The sequence below is a fragment of the Orycteropus afer genome, unplaced genomic scaffold (genome assembly GCF_000298275.1).
Source record: "Orycteropus afer afer isolate SDZICR_OR568_19922 unplaced genomic scaffold, OryAfe1.0 scaffold00196, whole genome shotgun sequence".
NCBI lineage: Eukaryota > Metazoa > Chordata > Mammalia > Tubulidentata > Orycteropodidae > Orycteropus > Orycteropus afer.
Genome location: NW_006921783.1, coordinates 1,543,942 through 1,561,606, shown reverse-complemented (window position 1 = coordinate 1,561,606; position 17,665 = coordinate 1,543,942). Strand labels below are relative to the sequence as shown.

The following is a 17,665-nucleotide window of genomic DNA, read 5'->3' as shown; positions in this document are numbered from 1 at the left end:
AATCCACAGAGGATTTCTGCAGTCTTATTCACCTCCCTAAGATTTTACATTGGGAACTGTAAAGTCTGAAAAAAGAGAAGACAATTTCTGATACTTTACACTGTTCTACATAAACAGTGGACTGGAAAGGCACACTCACCCACAGCCAAGGCTTACCAATTCAAGGAAAGAAAGCCTCATTGAGAATGGTTCTGCTAGGAACAACTGGCATGAAAAGTACTCCACCCAAGGTCTAGGGCAAAGGGATGATGTGACCTCTAAAGGCTGCCCAATCCCAAAAATGCTTCTCCCCCTTGAAGTCCTGAGGGACTGTCTGGCCTCAGAACACTTTATTGATCATGTGGCTGCCCACAGTGTTCAGAACGAAGCTTTTCTTTTAATTATATGAATTATTACCTGAATTCATGCAACCACAAAAATTTTACTTACCAAGCTGTGTCTTCCATAAATATTCCTTCTCTTTCTAACTGCATAAATAGTTCTCCTCCTATAAAGAAAAAGAATGCATTAGAAATAAAACAATCTTTATTTCCAACTCACTTCTAATGAGAGAGTTTGTTCTTTCCTTCTAACTACCATTAAAAAACCAACAGCCCCATTAAAAAACCAACAGCCCCTAAAAATAAAACACAGGTCTCAAGATTACAGGTTTTAAAATTAACTCCTCAGGATTCTATTTATAGCACATGCTTATTCTTATGTGAAACGTAAAAGTTTAAAAACTGTATCTGGCTTAAAATTCTAGGTTTTATGTTTATAAACATCAAAATATTTGTAGATTCCAAAATTATTTTGCTCTGTAAACTTCCACACAAATCACAATTAAAAAAAAAAAAAATTGGGGAGGAGATTCCAGATTCAAGGCTTTTTTAAAAAATCTTAAATAAAGCCACCTTAACATTTCATTCGTTAAGTGGACAAACATCAGTATACAATTAAACCAGCACTGCATATCAGCAAATCCCCATATTCCATATTTTCAGGATCTATAAGTAAACTGGATGAGACCACAAGAAATTCTATAGCAGCCTTGTAAAAAGCATGGCACAATCTGGATATCAAAATAAATAATGATAATAAAGGATTATACCCCACAGAATAATCTTAGATCCCATGAATCTACAATGATGTAAATAAATGAACAAATAAATTCATTTTTTAAATAGGAGTAAGGGAAAGCTCTTCCTTACAGCAGAATGCCAAGTAATAAATGAAGAAGGCATGACAGAATAAGAAAAATCACTTGGCAACTATCACAGTTAATTGTTTCAGGCAATAATCAATGGATGCTAAAACTGACTGAAAAGGTTCAATGAGAGATGAATATTTTTACATAGTCTCAAGTATCTCCTCAAAAAATACTTATCAATTACAAAGAGAAAAACAGAAACCTCACCATGGATAAAAATGGCAGACACCACATTACTCATGTGATCAAAGTTAACATCATTAGTAAAGGGACAAAGATATAAATATAATGTACCTCCTGATCTGATGCCTTAAGAAGGAAACATTATCACTTGGTCCTACTAAATGCATGCTATTTCATGAGGAAACATCAGACAGATCCAAACTGATGCACATTCTACAAAATAACTGGCCTGTACTCTTCAAAATGTTAAATTAAGGTCATGAAAGACAAAGACAGACTGAGGAACTTTTTCAGATTAAGGAGACTAAAAAGAGATATTACTATATCAATGTTAATTCCCTAATTTTTATAATTGTAGCACACAATTACGTAAGATGAGATCCTTGATTTTAGAAAATATATACTGAAATATTTAGATGTACAGAAAACTATTGTTTGCCACCCTCTTTCAAAGAGTTCAGAAAAAATTATGTGGGTGTGTTGTGTGTATGTATACATATATATACATACATACTTCCACACAGAGAGGAAGGGAAAGGAGGATAAAGAAAAAGAAATGTGGTAAAATGATAACATTTGGGCAATGTAGGTGAAAGGTACATGGGAATTCTTTGTACTACTCTTGCAACTTTTTGTGTAAGTCTGAAATCACATCAAAATAAAAAGTTAAATGAAAAATATGTTAACAGTCTCAAAAAGTTCCTAGATTCTTCAGCTTGCTGTTTCACATTATAGCTATTATGAAATCTGTTTCTCAGAAAACTCCAGTGTTTGTTGGAAATAGATACTTATGATAAATAAATGATATAGAGAGCAACAGGTTCCTAGGAGGTGGTAAGCACTAGAACACGTAAACCGCATTCCCTACTAATACAGCTACAGCAAAGCAACAGTTCTAACTGCAACAATATTCAGTATCCTAAACACTTTCCATAAAGTTTTCCTCATTTCAGTATAGGAAGGAATACCTTGATGGTTTAATTTCAATTGTATCTTATTCCCATACAGTCAATCAGATGGCTCTGCATCAATTAAGTTTTTGTTATCTTGTTAAGTGATCACAATGGGATTAAGATAAAAATTATACAGATAAAATCTTTAAAGTTTCCTTTATATTTATCTGTAAATAGAAACTTTTGGTCACATTTCATTTCCTACTTCAATGTATTTGTCAATTTTAAGAACAATTTGATCACATTGGAAAGAGAGAATTTTGCTACTGGAAAATAATATTTCGACCCAGTTTCTGGAGCAAATGCAAATAATTACACCAAACTGTGTGTACTGACCGCTGAGATACTCAAGGATGAGGTAGAGTTTTCCACCGGTCTGAAAGGCATAAATTAAATCCACAATGAAGGGATGTTTTACTTCCTCCAGAATATTCCGTTCTGCTTTTGTATGAGCTGTATCTTTAGCATTTCTTACTATCATTGCCTAAAGGAAAAGAGATGATCTATAAGAACAAAATAGTAACATTTTTATTCTATAGGAACTGGAAAGTTGATTTTGTGCTTTTCTTGCCAGTACTGAACTATTATTAATCATACTTCCCACAAGAGATTAAGACAGGGGTAATGAAGAGGTTCACTTCTTATACACATCTGCACTGTTTGGATTTTTTGAAAAGAACATTTAAATGAAAATCTAAAGAGTCATATTTTTAAAAATCTTTAAGTAGACCAAATTTATTCCTATTCACTAACTGCTAAGTGTCTACTATGCCAAGAAAGCAGAACGAACAGGAGTCCCCAGGCCACAGGAGCGGATAGTCTCAGGGACAAGTCACTGGAGGTAAGCACATGGTGCTATGGGTGGACAGGGGAATGCATCTACCCTAACAAGAAGTCTTCCTAGAGACTGTGACACTTAAGCTGCCTCTTGTAAAGATATTACAATAAAAGTTGGGGATAAAAAAGGCATTCTAGTGCAAAAGAGGTATAATAGGACATGTCTGGAGACTCTGTAAGAAATAGCTAGAGATGAGGCTGGAAAGTAGGCATGTGTCAGGAAATGGAAAGCCTGGGCATCTACGCAAGGAGTTTCAACCTTAGTTTAGAGGCAACAGAGAAATGTTGAAGTGAGTAATAAGAATAACCTTTGGTTTTAAGACAGTTTTAGTAGCATTGCAGAGCACTGGAGACTGGTTAGGAGACTAGTACAGTAAACTAAGCAAGGAATAAGAACTTGAGAAAATTAAGTAATTAAGAAAATGAAGGTAGGGGAAGAAAAATGAAAGGGTATAGGTACATCCTTAGCATCTGATGACTAACTAGATATAAGAAGAAATGATAATACCACACTGGTTTCTGCTTTAGTAATAGGATAGATAATAGTTCTAGAAGTTCAATAACAGGAAATAGAAGAAAAAAGTTTTGGGAAAATGATGTATTGTTTTGAACATATTAAGTTTTAGGGAGTTACCCTGATAGTAAGCCTCAAATGACATGAAAAAGCGTATATACAAGACTATTAGTTACAACATTATTTGTAAAAGTAAAATTTGGACACAATCCAAATGCCCATACATAAGATATTGGTTGAAAATCTATGGAATACTTATATAATGTACAAAGAAGCTGTAAAAAGAATGTGCAAAATTTCTATGAAAACAAGATTCAAAAGAGAATATATAATACAACTACCTTCTGTGTGCTACCTTTTATATAAGAAAAGAGAAGTAAGACTATATCTATATGGATCCGCTTATTTCTATAAAAATGAACACGAGATAACCAAAAGTTAATGAGATAGAAGGGTAGGAAAGGGAAAGGAACTTTTAAGTATACTTTCTGAGTAAAATCTCAATGGTTTTATCACCCATGTTCTTGGTTATGTCAAATATTACGAACATGATTGTAAAATAGAGATTTCTGACATCTGAATCAAATTCATATTCTACACATTCTAAATATAAGATTAAATCAATCAGGATGAGAAAGAGAAATAAAAATCCATAAACTTAATTGTACATTACACATTGATAACTTTACCATGCAAAAACCCCAAACCCACTGCCACTGAGGCAATCCTGACCCCAAAGCAACCCTATAGGACAAAGCAGACCTGCCCCATATGGTTTCCCATCTTTACAGACTGCCTCATCTTTCTCCCATAGAGCATCTGGTAGGTTCAAAGTGCTGATCATTTTATTAGCAGCTGAATGCTCTGCACCATCAGAGCTCCTCAGCTTTACCCCAGAAGGAAAAAGGATATTTAAGCAACGTAAGATTGCACATTCTTAGTGGCCTATATGTAAGCATAAAAAGAATTGCAAAGAAATCATGAATCATATTTGGTAACGCTGTTGCTGGTACTAGCACTGGTATTGTAATTCTCAAACTATTATGCATGCATTGTAAATCTGAGCAAATGTTAATGTCTTGAAAGACAAAAGAAGGCTAGAATGAGTTCTACAGAAATGGAAACAAAAGAGGCATAACTAAATGCAACGTGTGATCTATGACACTGAATAATGGATATTAAAACCAGAACACACACACACACACACACACACAAACCAGAACAAAACAGCTCCAGAGGATATTACAGCAACAATGGGGAAATTTAAATATGGGCTATGTATTAAAAAATACTACTTTATGTCAATGTTAACTTTCCCAGGTATCATAAGTTATATCTATGGTTAAGTAAAAGGATACCCTTATTCTCAGGGGATAAATACTGAAGAACTTAGGGGCAAAGTGTCATGATGTTTGCAACTCTCAAATTGTATGGCAAAAAGATTTAAAAAAAAATTTTTTTTAATTTATATATATTAAGAAAGACAAAGAAAATATGGCAAAATATTAACAATTGGTGATCACTCTATTCTTGGAATTTTTTGCAAAGTTTGAAAATTTTCCAAGATATATTATTTTTGCAACTTCTTAAGAGGTATAATTTTTAAAAATAACTAATTGAGAAGAAGTCTGAGAAGCAAGGGCCTAAGAGATAAGATGAAAAATCAGTAAAGCATAATCATAAGTCAAGGGAGCAGAGTTTCAAAATGCTGTGGTCACTAACTTCAGTGCGACAGAGAGGTAAATTAAGAATGGCCTAAGTAAACAGCCATCTAAGATGCAATATTAGGTCTTTCCTTGTCCAGAGCAAAGAAGAATGAAGAAAACCAAAAACGCATGGATTTAATCCAAGGGACTAGTGGACCATGCATACCTCAGCCTTCGACCATAAGACCAGAAGAACTAGATGGTGCCCAGCTACCACTGTCAACCACTCACTTGGAAAGGGATCAGTGCAGGAAATACTAGATAGAGTGGGAGAACAATGTGGAATTAAACTCAAAACATAAAAAACAGCAGCTTTACTGGGTCTGATTGAGCCTACCTATGGCCCCTAGTTACTCTTCAGATGTGCAATTGAACTTACACCCATGGTTTCCAGCCAAACAAGACAGGCACATAGGGTGAGCATCTACATCAGGTAGATATACTCCTTAGAATAATCAATCATGAGAAAACAGAAGGGCAGTTTTTGCACAGGGAGACTGTTCAGAGGGCAGGAATGCATAGGAAAGAAGGACACAGGGAAGAGGTAACGACAGGGAGGAAGTGGAAGAGAGATGTTACACTGTGGGGAATTGCAGTTAATGTCATGAAACAAAATGAGTATGGACTGCTTTATGGAAAATTAATTTGCTCTATAAACTTTCACCCAAATTACAACAAAAAAAAAATTTTTTTTAACGACCTAAGTAAAGACCACTGAATTCAGCAATTAGGAGTTCAATGTTGACTTAAGAAACAAAAGTCTCACTGAAAAAGTAAAATGATAAGTCAAATACAGTGAGTGGAAAAAAAGCATAAAACATGAAAAAGAAGAGATGGTGATGTGGATTATATTTCTCTCAAGAAGTTCAACTATGAAGAACCTAAGAAGGCAGTAGTTATAGGAGACCTTGGGTGAAGGAAGGATTTGCTTTGCTAAATATAGCAGAGACATGAACATATTCAAAGACAGGAATCAGGATAGAGGATAGAAAAAGAGAGGGTAAGTGACAAAGCACAGTCCTGAGCAGGCAGAAAAGATGGAATCCAAAGCATAAAGAGAGGGATTAGCTGAGGAAAGGAGGATAGCCCATCTTCTACTGAGACTGGTACAGAAGGAAGGAAAGACAGGTGAAAATGTACATTAATATGGACTGGAAAAGGAAGATGAAAGCAATCAGATCTGACAGTCTAAAAATTCTATGTCAAGTAAGAAGAGGCAGTCTGCTAAAGGTAGGAAGACTGATAGTAAAGGCTCTTACTGATTGTAGAAAATGCAAGAAGCTGTCTAGGGACTTGTAGGCAAAAAATTGTTAGTGAGCACTGAGGGCCTAAATGGAGACCATGAATTTGTACTGACAGCAACCTACAGGTCTATGCAATTTCTACAAGTAATGCTCAGTAGCTCAGATAAAAAATAAAAGAGTAGTGACACCAAACTGATTTGGATTAGGGCTTTCCTGAACATAAAGTCAATGGGCTAGCAAGTAACTAAAGTACCAGATTGTATTGGTGAGGATGGATTCAGAATAAAGTGAAATAAGAGGGCTAATAAGTGGAAGAAAAATAAAGAGAGAGAGAGAGAGAGGCCAAAGGACTAAAGGGCTTAGGACCAAAGACCAGGCATTATGGGAATAGAGAAGCGAGACAGGTTCTGAACTATGAAAGCCTGTTATTTCAGAGGTAGAGGATATAGCCTGTGGGCTGGTGAAGAAAGCTGAAATGAAACGAAAGCTGATGGAGTTGAGATAATCAAGGAATTAGAAGGCTAGCCTATGGATTACTCACTCAATATTAAGGACAGTGAGGACATTCAGGACAATAAGACTTGTGGGGGGGGTGGGCACTGAACTAGGTATTCTAGTCTCCTTAAATTTAAATGAAAAACCAGAAGATGGTAGATAACAGGTCACAGAGTGGTAAGGGCTTAAAGCTCAGACAAAAAAGGGTTTTGACCAAAAGGTAGAAGAGTAATTATAAGAATAAGCTTATCAGTTCTTCCTTGGAATATATAGTAATCAAGTGAAGGGCAAAAATCACCATTGTCTCACATGCTAAATCCTGCTATTGAACATAATACCTGACACAGAGTATGCTCTCAGTTGGTTCAAATGAAAGAAGAGATAGAAGAAGTATGGCCAATCAAAGACTTAAAAGCCTTCAGCTAAGGGTTCTAAAATGTATGGTGTTGGGGAACTAATGCAATGGACAGTAGTATTTTGCTTCCAGAGTACATCTTTGTTGTTGTCATTGCTACAACTGCCAGGGTAGGGAGATGATTGTTGAAAAGTCTTTTTCTCAACAATCTACCCAAAATTCCTGTAAGGAGTTAAATAGTATCAGTCAGACTGAATGTCCAGGTGAAAACAATTCACTTGAGATAAGGGACACCTGGCTCTTTGATGTCATCTTCAAGGCTGAGAAGAAAGATACTCTTACTCCATATTATGTACAAAGATTGGAAAGTGTAATGCTGGGGGTTACTACTCTTCCTCCAGGGTAACAGAATCAAAAGGAAGTAACTCAAAAGCAGTCTTAGGGATTTAGGATTAAAAACTTGGTCTTAAACTTAGCTCTGCCACCTCTTCACTGTCATTATTTTTGCTACAACCTTGTTTTCAGGGACAGTAGGGAGGGAATGTGAAGGAATTTGATTCTTTAGCCAGGCTTAAGGAAAGAAGAACCCTGAAAGCAGGAAGGAGTGGTAGCCTAACAAAAGGAGATACAAGCAGGTTAGGTCTTGGATGCCTGGCCCAAAAGGGGACCTCTTAACAAGATTATGTCTACAAATTTCCCAATACCCTACCACCACCACCCACCATCAGTGGGGGGGGCAAAATCTTTTTTATTAAAGATCCTATGCCAAAAACACATTTCACTCAAGGCATAATTAGGAATAATATAGTCTCTACTGATTATCAGGCATGAGTAAGCAACTTACCAAAAGGCACGGATTACTTAAGAATCCTGACTATTTCTTTTTAACATTCTAGGACAAAGGAAGGTTGGGCAATCCTACTTCCGTAGTGATACTGCCGCCTTGGAAACCCAAGGAGGGGTCGCTATGAGTCAGGGTTGACTCGACGGCACATAACAACAACAACAACAGGACAAACATTATTATACTGTCTCCAATTCTACATCTAACATGGTTTACAGATTAAAAAATCATGAATTGCAAAAGATTCCAATGGAAAAGCCAAATACCAGAATGCAGAACTGTAGTTCAGAAAATTTTTTTTTTAAGACCATCACGAATAAAAGATGTGATTACGGTATTTGCACCTTGACTTTTACGTTGGAGAGTCATTTGTATTGCCTAAGTGAAAACCAGAAAGAAGGACCAAAGAATTACAAAACCTATAATTTGAAAAAAAAGTTATTTTTCTTATCTTTTAATGTAGCCCTCTACTGGAACATTTCTTATAAGATGGTGAAATCTTTTCAGAAATCAGTCCCAAACAACAAGAATAAGAAACCAAAATTCAAAATTCATCTTCAATAAAACTAGAAACAAGATTAATCCCACACTTAAAAGATAAAGATGGAGTGGGAATGAAGCAACAGTACATGATTCAGGAGAGTGGAGTAAAATCAAACCTAAGAGCCTGCAAAGAGGGAAAATGTGAAGTAAGTTGATTACATCTATAAAATCCTAGAAGGTTCAAAACTTAAGAGATAAGAAAAAATACAAAAGAAAGGAAGGAAAAGTTAGAGGCATTAGGACTGCAAAAGGCAGAAAGTAAAGGCTAATAAAACCAGGGAGAGTACATGAAAGTCTATACAAGAAATAGACAGACCAACAAAGTTCCCATCCCACACTAACCAGCCAGGGAGCTACTCTGAGAAGTGTACACTGCAAAAAAACAGAGTGAAGAATCAGATACAGATTGAAATGCTAAAATAAAAACTTTACTTTGGGGTAGGGGTAGAGGGACTGAGGGGTTTAAATGAAAGTCTGCATATTGAAAAGTGAGATTCCCACCTCCTCTCTCTCACTCAGTGCCAGAATGCTAGCAGGTAGCTGGCATCACAAAGTCCTTTTCAGGCAAAAGAATGGAGGATCTTTCTCAGGACCAACTGATCCACATTAAAAAAAAAAAAAAAAAAGAAGACGACGACCTAACAACAGTGCTATTTGGAGGACCCTAATCCATTGCCAGGTGACCACCTGACTGCAGAGAAGCCTACACACATATAATTTCTGACCAGCTTTTCAGAGTCCTATTCTTAAATATGAGCAACCAAACAAGGATCACCAGATAGCTGGAGAAATTCTCTTAGATGAAATAAACTAAAGAAAAATTGGAACTCATAGACAGAAACATGAAACAAAAGAATATTTCAAAGAATTGTAATTAAAGCCTTCAGAGAAGTAAGAAAAGATAGTAGATTCATAAAACAGATTGTTATAACCACTTGGAGAAGAACTATGTAGGAGATCGTGTATAGCGTGGGAGAACAATGTGGAACAAAACTCAAAATCATTGGAAAAAAAGACCAGGTTTGCTGGTCTCATAGAGCTTGGTGAAACCCCTGAGACTATGATCCCTAGCTGCCCCTCAGGTCTGGAATTGAACCGACTCCTGCGGGTTTCAGCCAAATGAAAGACAGGCATATAAGGTGGACATTTACAATAGATAGATGCACTCCTTGGAGATCAATCATGGGAGAAGAGAAGGGCTGCGTATGTACAGGAAGATAGCTCAGGGGGGCAGAAGTGCATGGGAGGAAAGGACATAGGGAAGAGGTAACTACGGGGAGGAAATGGGAAAGGAGCTGTTGCAGTCAATGTCATGAGACAAAGTGTATGTGAGCTGCTGTATGCAAAATGAATCTGCTCTGTAAACATTCACCCAAATCACAATAAAAATCTTTTAAAAAAAGAGCTCTGGAAAATCACAAATAAGACAGCTTTTAAAAATTAAAAAAAAAAACAAAAAAACAGAAGTACTAGAAAATAAATTTCTAGAAAAACTCAAAGTAAACAAAAAGACAAAGAAATTCACAATAAGAAACAAAAAGCAAGAACTAGATGATCAGTAAAGGAGGTGCAACATTCAACTAATTGCAACTGCAAACAGAGAAAATGATCAAAAAAAAAAAACAAGAAAATTTCTCAGAAGTGAAAAGCAAACTTTAAGACTGAAAGAGTAAAACTAAATAAAATAAGTAAAAAAATTAGGACATCTGGAATAAAGAGAAAATGTTAAATATTGTCAGAGAAAAACAGGTCATGTGTGAAGGACCGAAAATCAGAATGGCAAGGACTTCTGAACTGAAACTCAAAGCTAGAAGAAAATGGAGCAAAATTCTATGTGAAGATGATTTTCAACTTCAAAACCAAGAAAACAAGTTTGCTGTTGTTAGCTACTGGCAATTCAATTTCAACTCATGGAGACCCCATGTGTGCAGAGTAGAATTGTTCCATGGGGTATTCAAGGCTGTAATCCTTCAGAAGCAGATCACCAGGCTTCTAGGCAGGTATGAACCACCCATCTTTTGGAACTAGTTGTCAAGCACTTAGTTTGTGTCACTTAGGGACTCCAAAAGAAATAAAAGGATGTAATAAACCAAAAAACCAAACCTACTGCCATCAAGTTGATTCTAACTCATAGCAATCCTATGGGACAGAGCAGAAGCTCTCCATAGGTTTCCAAGGCTGAAAATCTTTATGGAAATAGACCGCCTCATCTTTCTCCTGCAGAGCAGCTTTGGGGTTCAAGCGTCAACCTTTAAGTTAGCAGCCAAATGCTTTAATCACTATCCACCAGAGCTCCTTGCCCAAAAAAACCAAACTCATTGCCACTGAGTGAGATCTGACTTGCAGCGACCCCTCCTTGGGTTTCCAAGGCAGTATCACTATGGAAATAGATTGCCCAACCTTCCTTCTGAGGACTGGCTGGGGGTGTGAACCACCAGCCTTCTGGTTAGCAGTCAAGTGCCTCAGTCACTATGCCATTAGCACTCCTAGAGCTCCTTACAAGGATATAATAATGAAATTTTCAAGTACACAATTAAAAAAAAAAATTACCTTCACTTACTCTTTCTTAGGGAGCTCTGGTAGCATAATGGCTAAGACACTTGCCTGCTAACCAGATGGCTGGCGGTTCAAACCCACCAGCCACTCCTCGGAAGGAAGGCTGGGCAATCCTACTTCTGTAGTGATACTGCCTCGGAAACCCAAGGAGGGGTCGCTATGAGTCGGGTTTGACTCGACGGCACATAACAACAACAACAACAACAACAACAACTCTTTCTTAGGAAACCAACAGTAGATAATCACCAAAACAAAGGAAGAAGGGCATACACTAAGAAAAAAGAGTCTATGAGATCTAGGAAACGAAAAACCCAACATTGAAGGAGCCAAGAGGTGTCCAAGAATTGTGGTGAAAGACTTCAGTAATGACAGCTATATAGCATTCCTAGAGAGCTACCAGTCCAGATGGGTACAGGGTAATACATTATTCCTAAAGGGATGTCACTAGGAAAATAATGGAACTGATGAATTATCTAGTAAGTCTGACCATAGAACATTAGACTGAAAGGTGTTTTACAGAGCTATAAGATGTGGGAAGACAACAGTACATTCAAAGAAAATTACACAAAATGAAGGGATGAGGAGAAGGAAGGGAGAAGTAAAAGAGATTAAAATTCTTAAGTATCATAATAGGAAGTCAATACATAAATTTAAATTGCTGAGTTAAGAGATATAGTATATATTTAATACTTAACTATGGAGACCAGATCAAAGAGCTAAAAAAGTTACTTCAGAGGAAAATTAAAAGTGCTCTCCCTTCTACCCTCACCAAGCAGAAATTTGGAAATAACAACAATAATAAAATATATCTCACATTCTATGAGGATAATTGTGTTATAAGTACATTTTTTCGACAAGAGAATTTTAGGCCCAAATATGGATTTTACAGCAATTAAGGATAAAGTGTGGGGAAAAAAAAAAGAGGTTGGGGAATCACCTTTTTAAGCACCTTCATGGCAAATATTTTGCCAGTATTTGCTCCTGTTACTTTTCGTACTTGAAAAACCTGGTTTAAAAAAAAAAAAAAAGGGTTTAATTAAACAACATTAAAAGTCAAAATATGTCAGTCACATTCCCTGAATTCCTATTTATACGAAACAAACAGTATAGTAGTGTATATTCTTGTAAAAACTAGCACCATGAAGGTCCACATGCAAAAATGATCACCTAAGAGAGCAGACCACAAGAAAGACTGAGGGACAGTCCCCTACACAGTAGGGGTCTTTACTGTTTGGTCTGCTGCCATCTGGTGGCAAAGCTGGGCAATGACGTCTATTGAGGAGCTATAAAGAGGGTTTCCAGAAGCATACCAAACCAGAAAACTTTATTTCAGAAATTTCTCCCAGAGATGTCCCTATTATTGCCTCATATAAAGCAGTTTAATAATAGTTGACTGGAATTACTGTTTACCTATTCTTTAAAATGACTGGTTATAAAACATTTTAATGCAACAGCTAAAACATGTACAACCCAAAATGTATGTGTTATACATTCAGAATGAACAGAACTTAAGCCAAAGAATAAGCTACAAATGTCATGCTCTGTAAGAATTAACACTACACAATAGCATAAGTAGTTCTTAAACTTATTTCTAACCAAGTTGTTATCCAAGTTCTGTCTTTTGATAGACAATAAATAGGTATAAATTTTCTTGGGCCAAATGTGCAAGTAACGTCTTAAGTTAGAAAACCTTTGGCAAATCTATAAAACTATGAAAATTTCTTTAGTTTAATAGAAAGAAAATCAATTTGAATTAAGCCCTCAGTAAGAGACAGTAAATTAATGTGTCAAGTCTCCTGAAAGTAAAGAGAGTTTTTTTTTTTAAGAGGATACTTACAGATAATAACATTTGGCCAATAACAGATTTTGCCTGACACAATTGTCTATTCACCAAATATTTACAGAGTGCCTATTATATGCCAGGCTTTTTTTTACATGTGTGGTAGTAGCAAGAGGAGGAAAAACTTCATACATCCTTCAAATCACACTAGGAAAATGGTCATATCTTTGGCTGATGGCTAATAAAGACAACTTACAGAGGAGTGCTGGAATCAGGCTGTAAAACTCAATCTACCCAACACAGACAACAGCTCTTTCTTCAAAAATTACTTCCTACCTTTCCATAGCCCCCTTTACCAAGTACCCGAAGTAGCTCAAAACATTCTGGTCTGATTTTTTCTGGCCCTCTGTTCACACTAGTTTCTGAGATTTCAAATTTTTCACAATGTTCCATGCCACTGGGGAGAAAAGCAAAACCAAAAGTAAATTTGCAGAATGTTAAATTATCTTCAGCATATTGTTAGAAAGAGGAGAAAGAAAAAATATAATCCAATTAAATAAAAGAAAAAGTAGATCACAATAAATTTAGTACCTGTGCTCCAAGTAAACTCATGATTCAATGATGTAGCAGATTAAGATTAAGGTGGCCTGAGTGGTGTTTGCATATCTGCCTGTTCACAGAATGTGTTATCATTCTTTTTTTCCACAAGCATAAAATGTTCCCAAACTTAGGCAAATTAGAACGAGTTTATTAAGTTGACAATAGAAAACAGTCTCCTAGTTACTCAAATTTAGTTCATTCTAAGTATCTTTGAGATTATGTATTATCCCATCTTACATGGCAATTTCAGCAGAAAATCTGGTGCTTTCTAAACATACTCAATTATTTCAAGTCTTTATGATACAAATATTCTTGCTAATAAAACTTATCTATGTCTGCGATTAGCTTTAGTTAAAGACTCCAAAAAGGGTGACAATTTCCTCTGTCACTTAAATGCTTTCTTACTGTAAGAGTGATCTTCTCATATTTCCTCAACCCAAAGCCTTTTTTTTTTTTAAATTTGGGGGTAGTAATCATGGGAGAATAGAAGGGCTGTGTATGCACAGGGAGACAGCTCAGGAGTGCATGGAGGGAAGGACACAGGAAAGAGGTAACTATGGGGAGGAAGTGGGAGGGGTGCTGCTGCATTATGGGAAATTGTAGTCAACATCATGAGAGAAAGTGTATGTGAACTGCTGTATGGAAAGTGAATTTGCTCTGTAAACTTTCACCCAAATCACACACACAAATAAAATAACAACAAAACTTGGGGGTAGAGAGCAGATTCATCACCATACTTACCTAACAGAGCTTGCCTAAAATGGACTTAACATTATGTGAATCTCTGTTTGAATAATGTTAAAAGCAAAACAAGAAGCATTTGAACTTTGGTGTCATTTTTTAAATCTTATTTTTAAGAAAGGTTGGAAATGTAGTTTTCTATATTGTTGTTAGCTAATGTCAAGTAGGCCCTCATCTCATGAAGACCCCATGCACACAGGATCAGACCACAGTGATCCATGGGGTTTTTACTGGTTAATTTTTCAGATTTTCTAGCCTGTCTTAGTCTTAGTGCTCTGCTGAAACCTGATCAGCCTCATAGCAACATGGAAGCCTCCACTGACAAATGAGTGGTGGCCGCACTTGAGGTATACTGGCCAAGAACTGAATTTGGGTCTTCCTCCTGGAAAGGTCTTCCTCACGAAAATCCTACCACTGAACAACCACTGCCTCCAGTTCTCTACATTAAACAAGTAAAAATTCCTAATATATTCAGACTCCTATTTTGTATACTCTGAATTTGTATGAATATATTTTTCTTAAAATCCACAAATGATCCCAAACTCTGGATGTGTCACACTGATCAGATTTTGGTACCAAACTCAACAAATCAAGTCTATAAATATGACTCAGTATTTAAGAAAAGGTGATTGGAATCACACGAGGATTATGAACTGATGCTGACATAATCTAGTTTGTAAAAAAAAAACCAGCATAATGAAAATCTTTTCACATAAACTTACAGTTCATATGGTCCAACTCCCCCATGATCCATGCTTTCGTTTAACTGACCCTGAAAAACATTTTAAAGTTTTAAAAATCAATAGTTTCATAAAACATAAAGTTTAATGTTTTGCCCCATAACTGAAGGGGAATGAATGAAATAAACCAGCTTAAAATTCTCTATACTTTGTTGTTGTTGTTATGTGCCGTTGAGTTGGCCCCGACTCATAGCGACCCCTCCTTGGGTTTCCGAGGCAGTATCACTACGGAAGTAGGATTGCCCAACCTTCTCTATACTTTAGTAACAGGCAAATATTGTGATGAACAAAATAAGGTACACAAACAGTACTATGACAACTGAGCTACAGATACTACTCATCAATGATCTGCATACAAAGCCAGGTGATTTTTCCTTCAAAAATACTTATCTATTCAAAAAATGTATTTTTTTTTTTTTTGCATTATAAAACTAAAGGCATTACTAAGCTAAAGGCAGTTACAAAACTAAATGATTTACATAAGTGCTATTCTGATATGCTTCTGATACAGAAACTAACAAAATGCTATGAACGAAGCCTAAGGTAATGACAATCAGGCTAAGATGCTATAGTGTATGATGTAACTTATCAAGACAAAATCATTCAGCCACAGTCTCAAATAGTTAGGTGTGCTGGTGAAACATTTATTCTGACCACAGACTAAATGGGTACAAAATTAATTAACCTTCTATACAATGGCAATGAACAATTGGAAAATAAAATTAAGATAGCAATTCCATTCACAATAGCATCAAAAGGAATAAAATACTTAGGGATAAATTTAACAAAAGAAGTACAAGATGTATACTGAAAACTATAAAACATTGCTGAAAGAAATTATAGAAAACCTAAATAAATGGAAAGATATTCCATGTTAATGGATCAGAAAACTTAATATTGTTAAGATGGCAATACAACCCAAATTGGTATACTGATTCAAAGCAACCTAACACAATTCCAGGTTCCTTTCTTACACTAAGTGGCAAGCTGACCCTAAAATTCATACAGTACAAAGTACAAAGAATCCAAAACAATCTTAAGAAAGAAGAACAAAGTTGAAAGACACACTTCCCAATTTCAAAACTTAGCACAAAGTCACAGCAATTAAGACAGTGTGGTACTAGCATAAGGACAGACATACAGATCAATGAAGTAGAACTAAAAGGCCAGAAATAAACCCTTACCTTTCATTAAACTGATTTTAGACAAAATGCCGAGAAAATTAAAATGGAAGAAGAGTCTTTCAATAAATGACACCAGGACAATTAGATATCCACATGCAAAAAACCTAATTTAATTTGGACTCCTACCTCACAAAAATTAACTCAAAATGCATTATAGACCCAAAAGTAAGAGCTAAGACTATTAAAGTCTTAGAAGAAAACAGGAGTAAATCTTTATGATCTTTAGGTAGGCAATGATTTCTTAGACATAACACCAAAAGAAGAAATGATTAAAAAATGGACAAATCAGACTTAATCAAAATTTTAAACTTTCACATTTCAAAAGATACCATCAAGGAAGTGAAAAGACACCCAACAGAAAAGGAATATATTAAGAACCACTACAACTCAGTAATAAAAAGATAAATAATCCAACTTAAAAAAAAAAAAAAAAGTGGGTAAAGGATTTGAATAGACCTTTCTTCAAAGAAGATAAACAAATGGCCCATAAGCGCATGAAAAATGCTCACATCATTGGTCATTAGTGAAATGCAAACCAAAGCACACTGAGATACTACTTCACACCCACTCCAAAACTCATTGCTATCAAGTGGGATCTAACTCATAGCGACCCCTCCTTGGGTTTCTGAGGTGGTATCACTACCGCCTTTTGGGTAGTGATTCTATTGGGAAGTAGAGTGCCCAATCTTCCTTCTGAGCAGTGGCTGGTGGGTGTAGGATGGCTATAATAAAAACAAATTTGGTGAAGATGTGGAGAAATGGAATCCTCATATACTGCTGGCAGAAATGTAAAATGGTGCAATCACCATTTAGTTTGAGTTTCTTAAGATATTACACAGAGTCACCCTATGACCTAACAAATCTACCCCTAGGAGATCTACCCAAGATAAATGAAGATACTTTTTCTAGAGACTTGGATATGAATGTTTATAGCAGGATTATTCTCAACAGTAAAAAAGTAGAAAACAACCCAAATGAGTATGAACTGGCAAATGGATAAACAAAATGTGGCATATTTATCAATGGAATACTATTTGGTCATAAAAAGGAATGACGTGCTGATAAATGCTATAACACAGATGATCCTCAAACACACTATGATAGGTAACCTCAAAGAAAAATGATAAACCTTCACATCACAATAAAAAAGAGGACAAGCACAAATATTCAGCATATACTAAAACAACAGCAACAAAGGAAA

At 35.9% G+C, this 17,665-nt stretch overlaps 1 protein-coding gene across 1 annotated transcript in view; it reads right to left on the bottom strand.

Moving 5' to 3' along the window:
• Positions 1-17,665, bottom strand: part of RPS6KB1 (ribosomal protein S6 kinase B1) — a 41,533-nt gene that overhangs the window by 12,536 nt on the left and 11,332 nt on the right. Inside the window, exons 2-6 of the mRNA XM_007947868.2 lie at positions 15,263-15,312; positions 13,536-13,656; positions 12,357-12,425; positions 2,662-2,809; positions 430-487 (exon numbers count right to left, since the gene is read on the bottom strand). Coding sequence (XP_007946059.1) covers positions 430-487; positions 2,662-2,809; positions 12,357-12,425; positions 13,536-13,656; positions 15,263-15,312 — 446 coding nt within the window. The remainder of the gene's footprint in view (positions 1-429; positions 488-2,661; positions 2,810-12,356; positions 12,426-13,535; positions 13,657-15,262; positions 15,313-17,665) is intronic.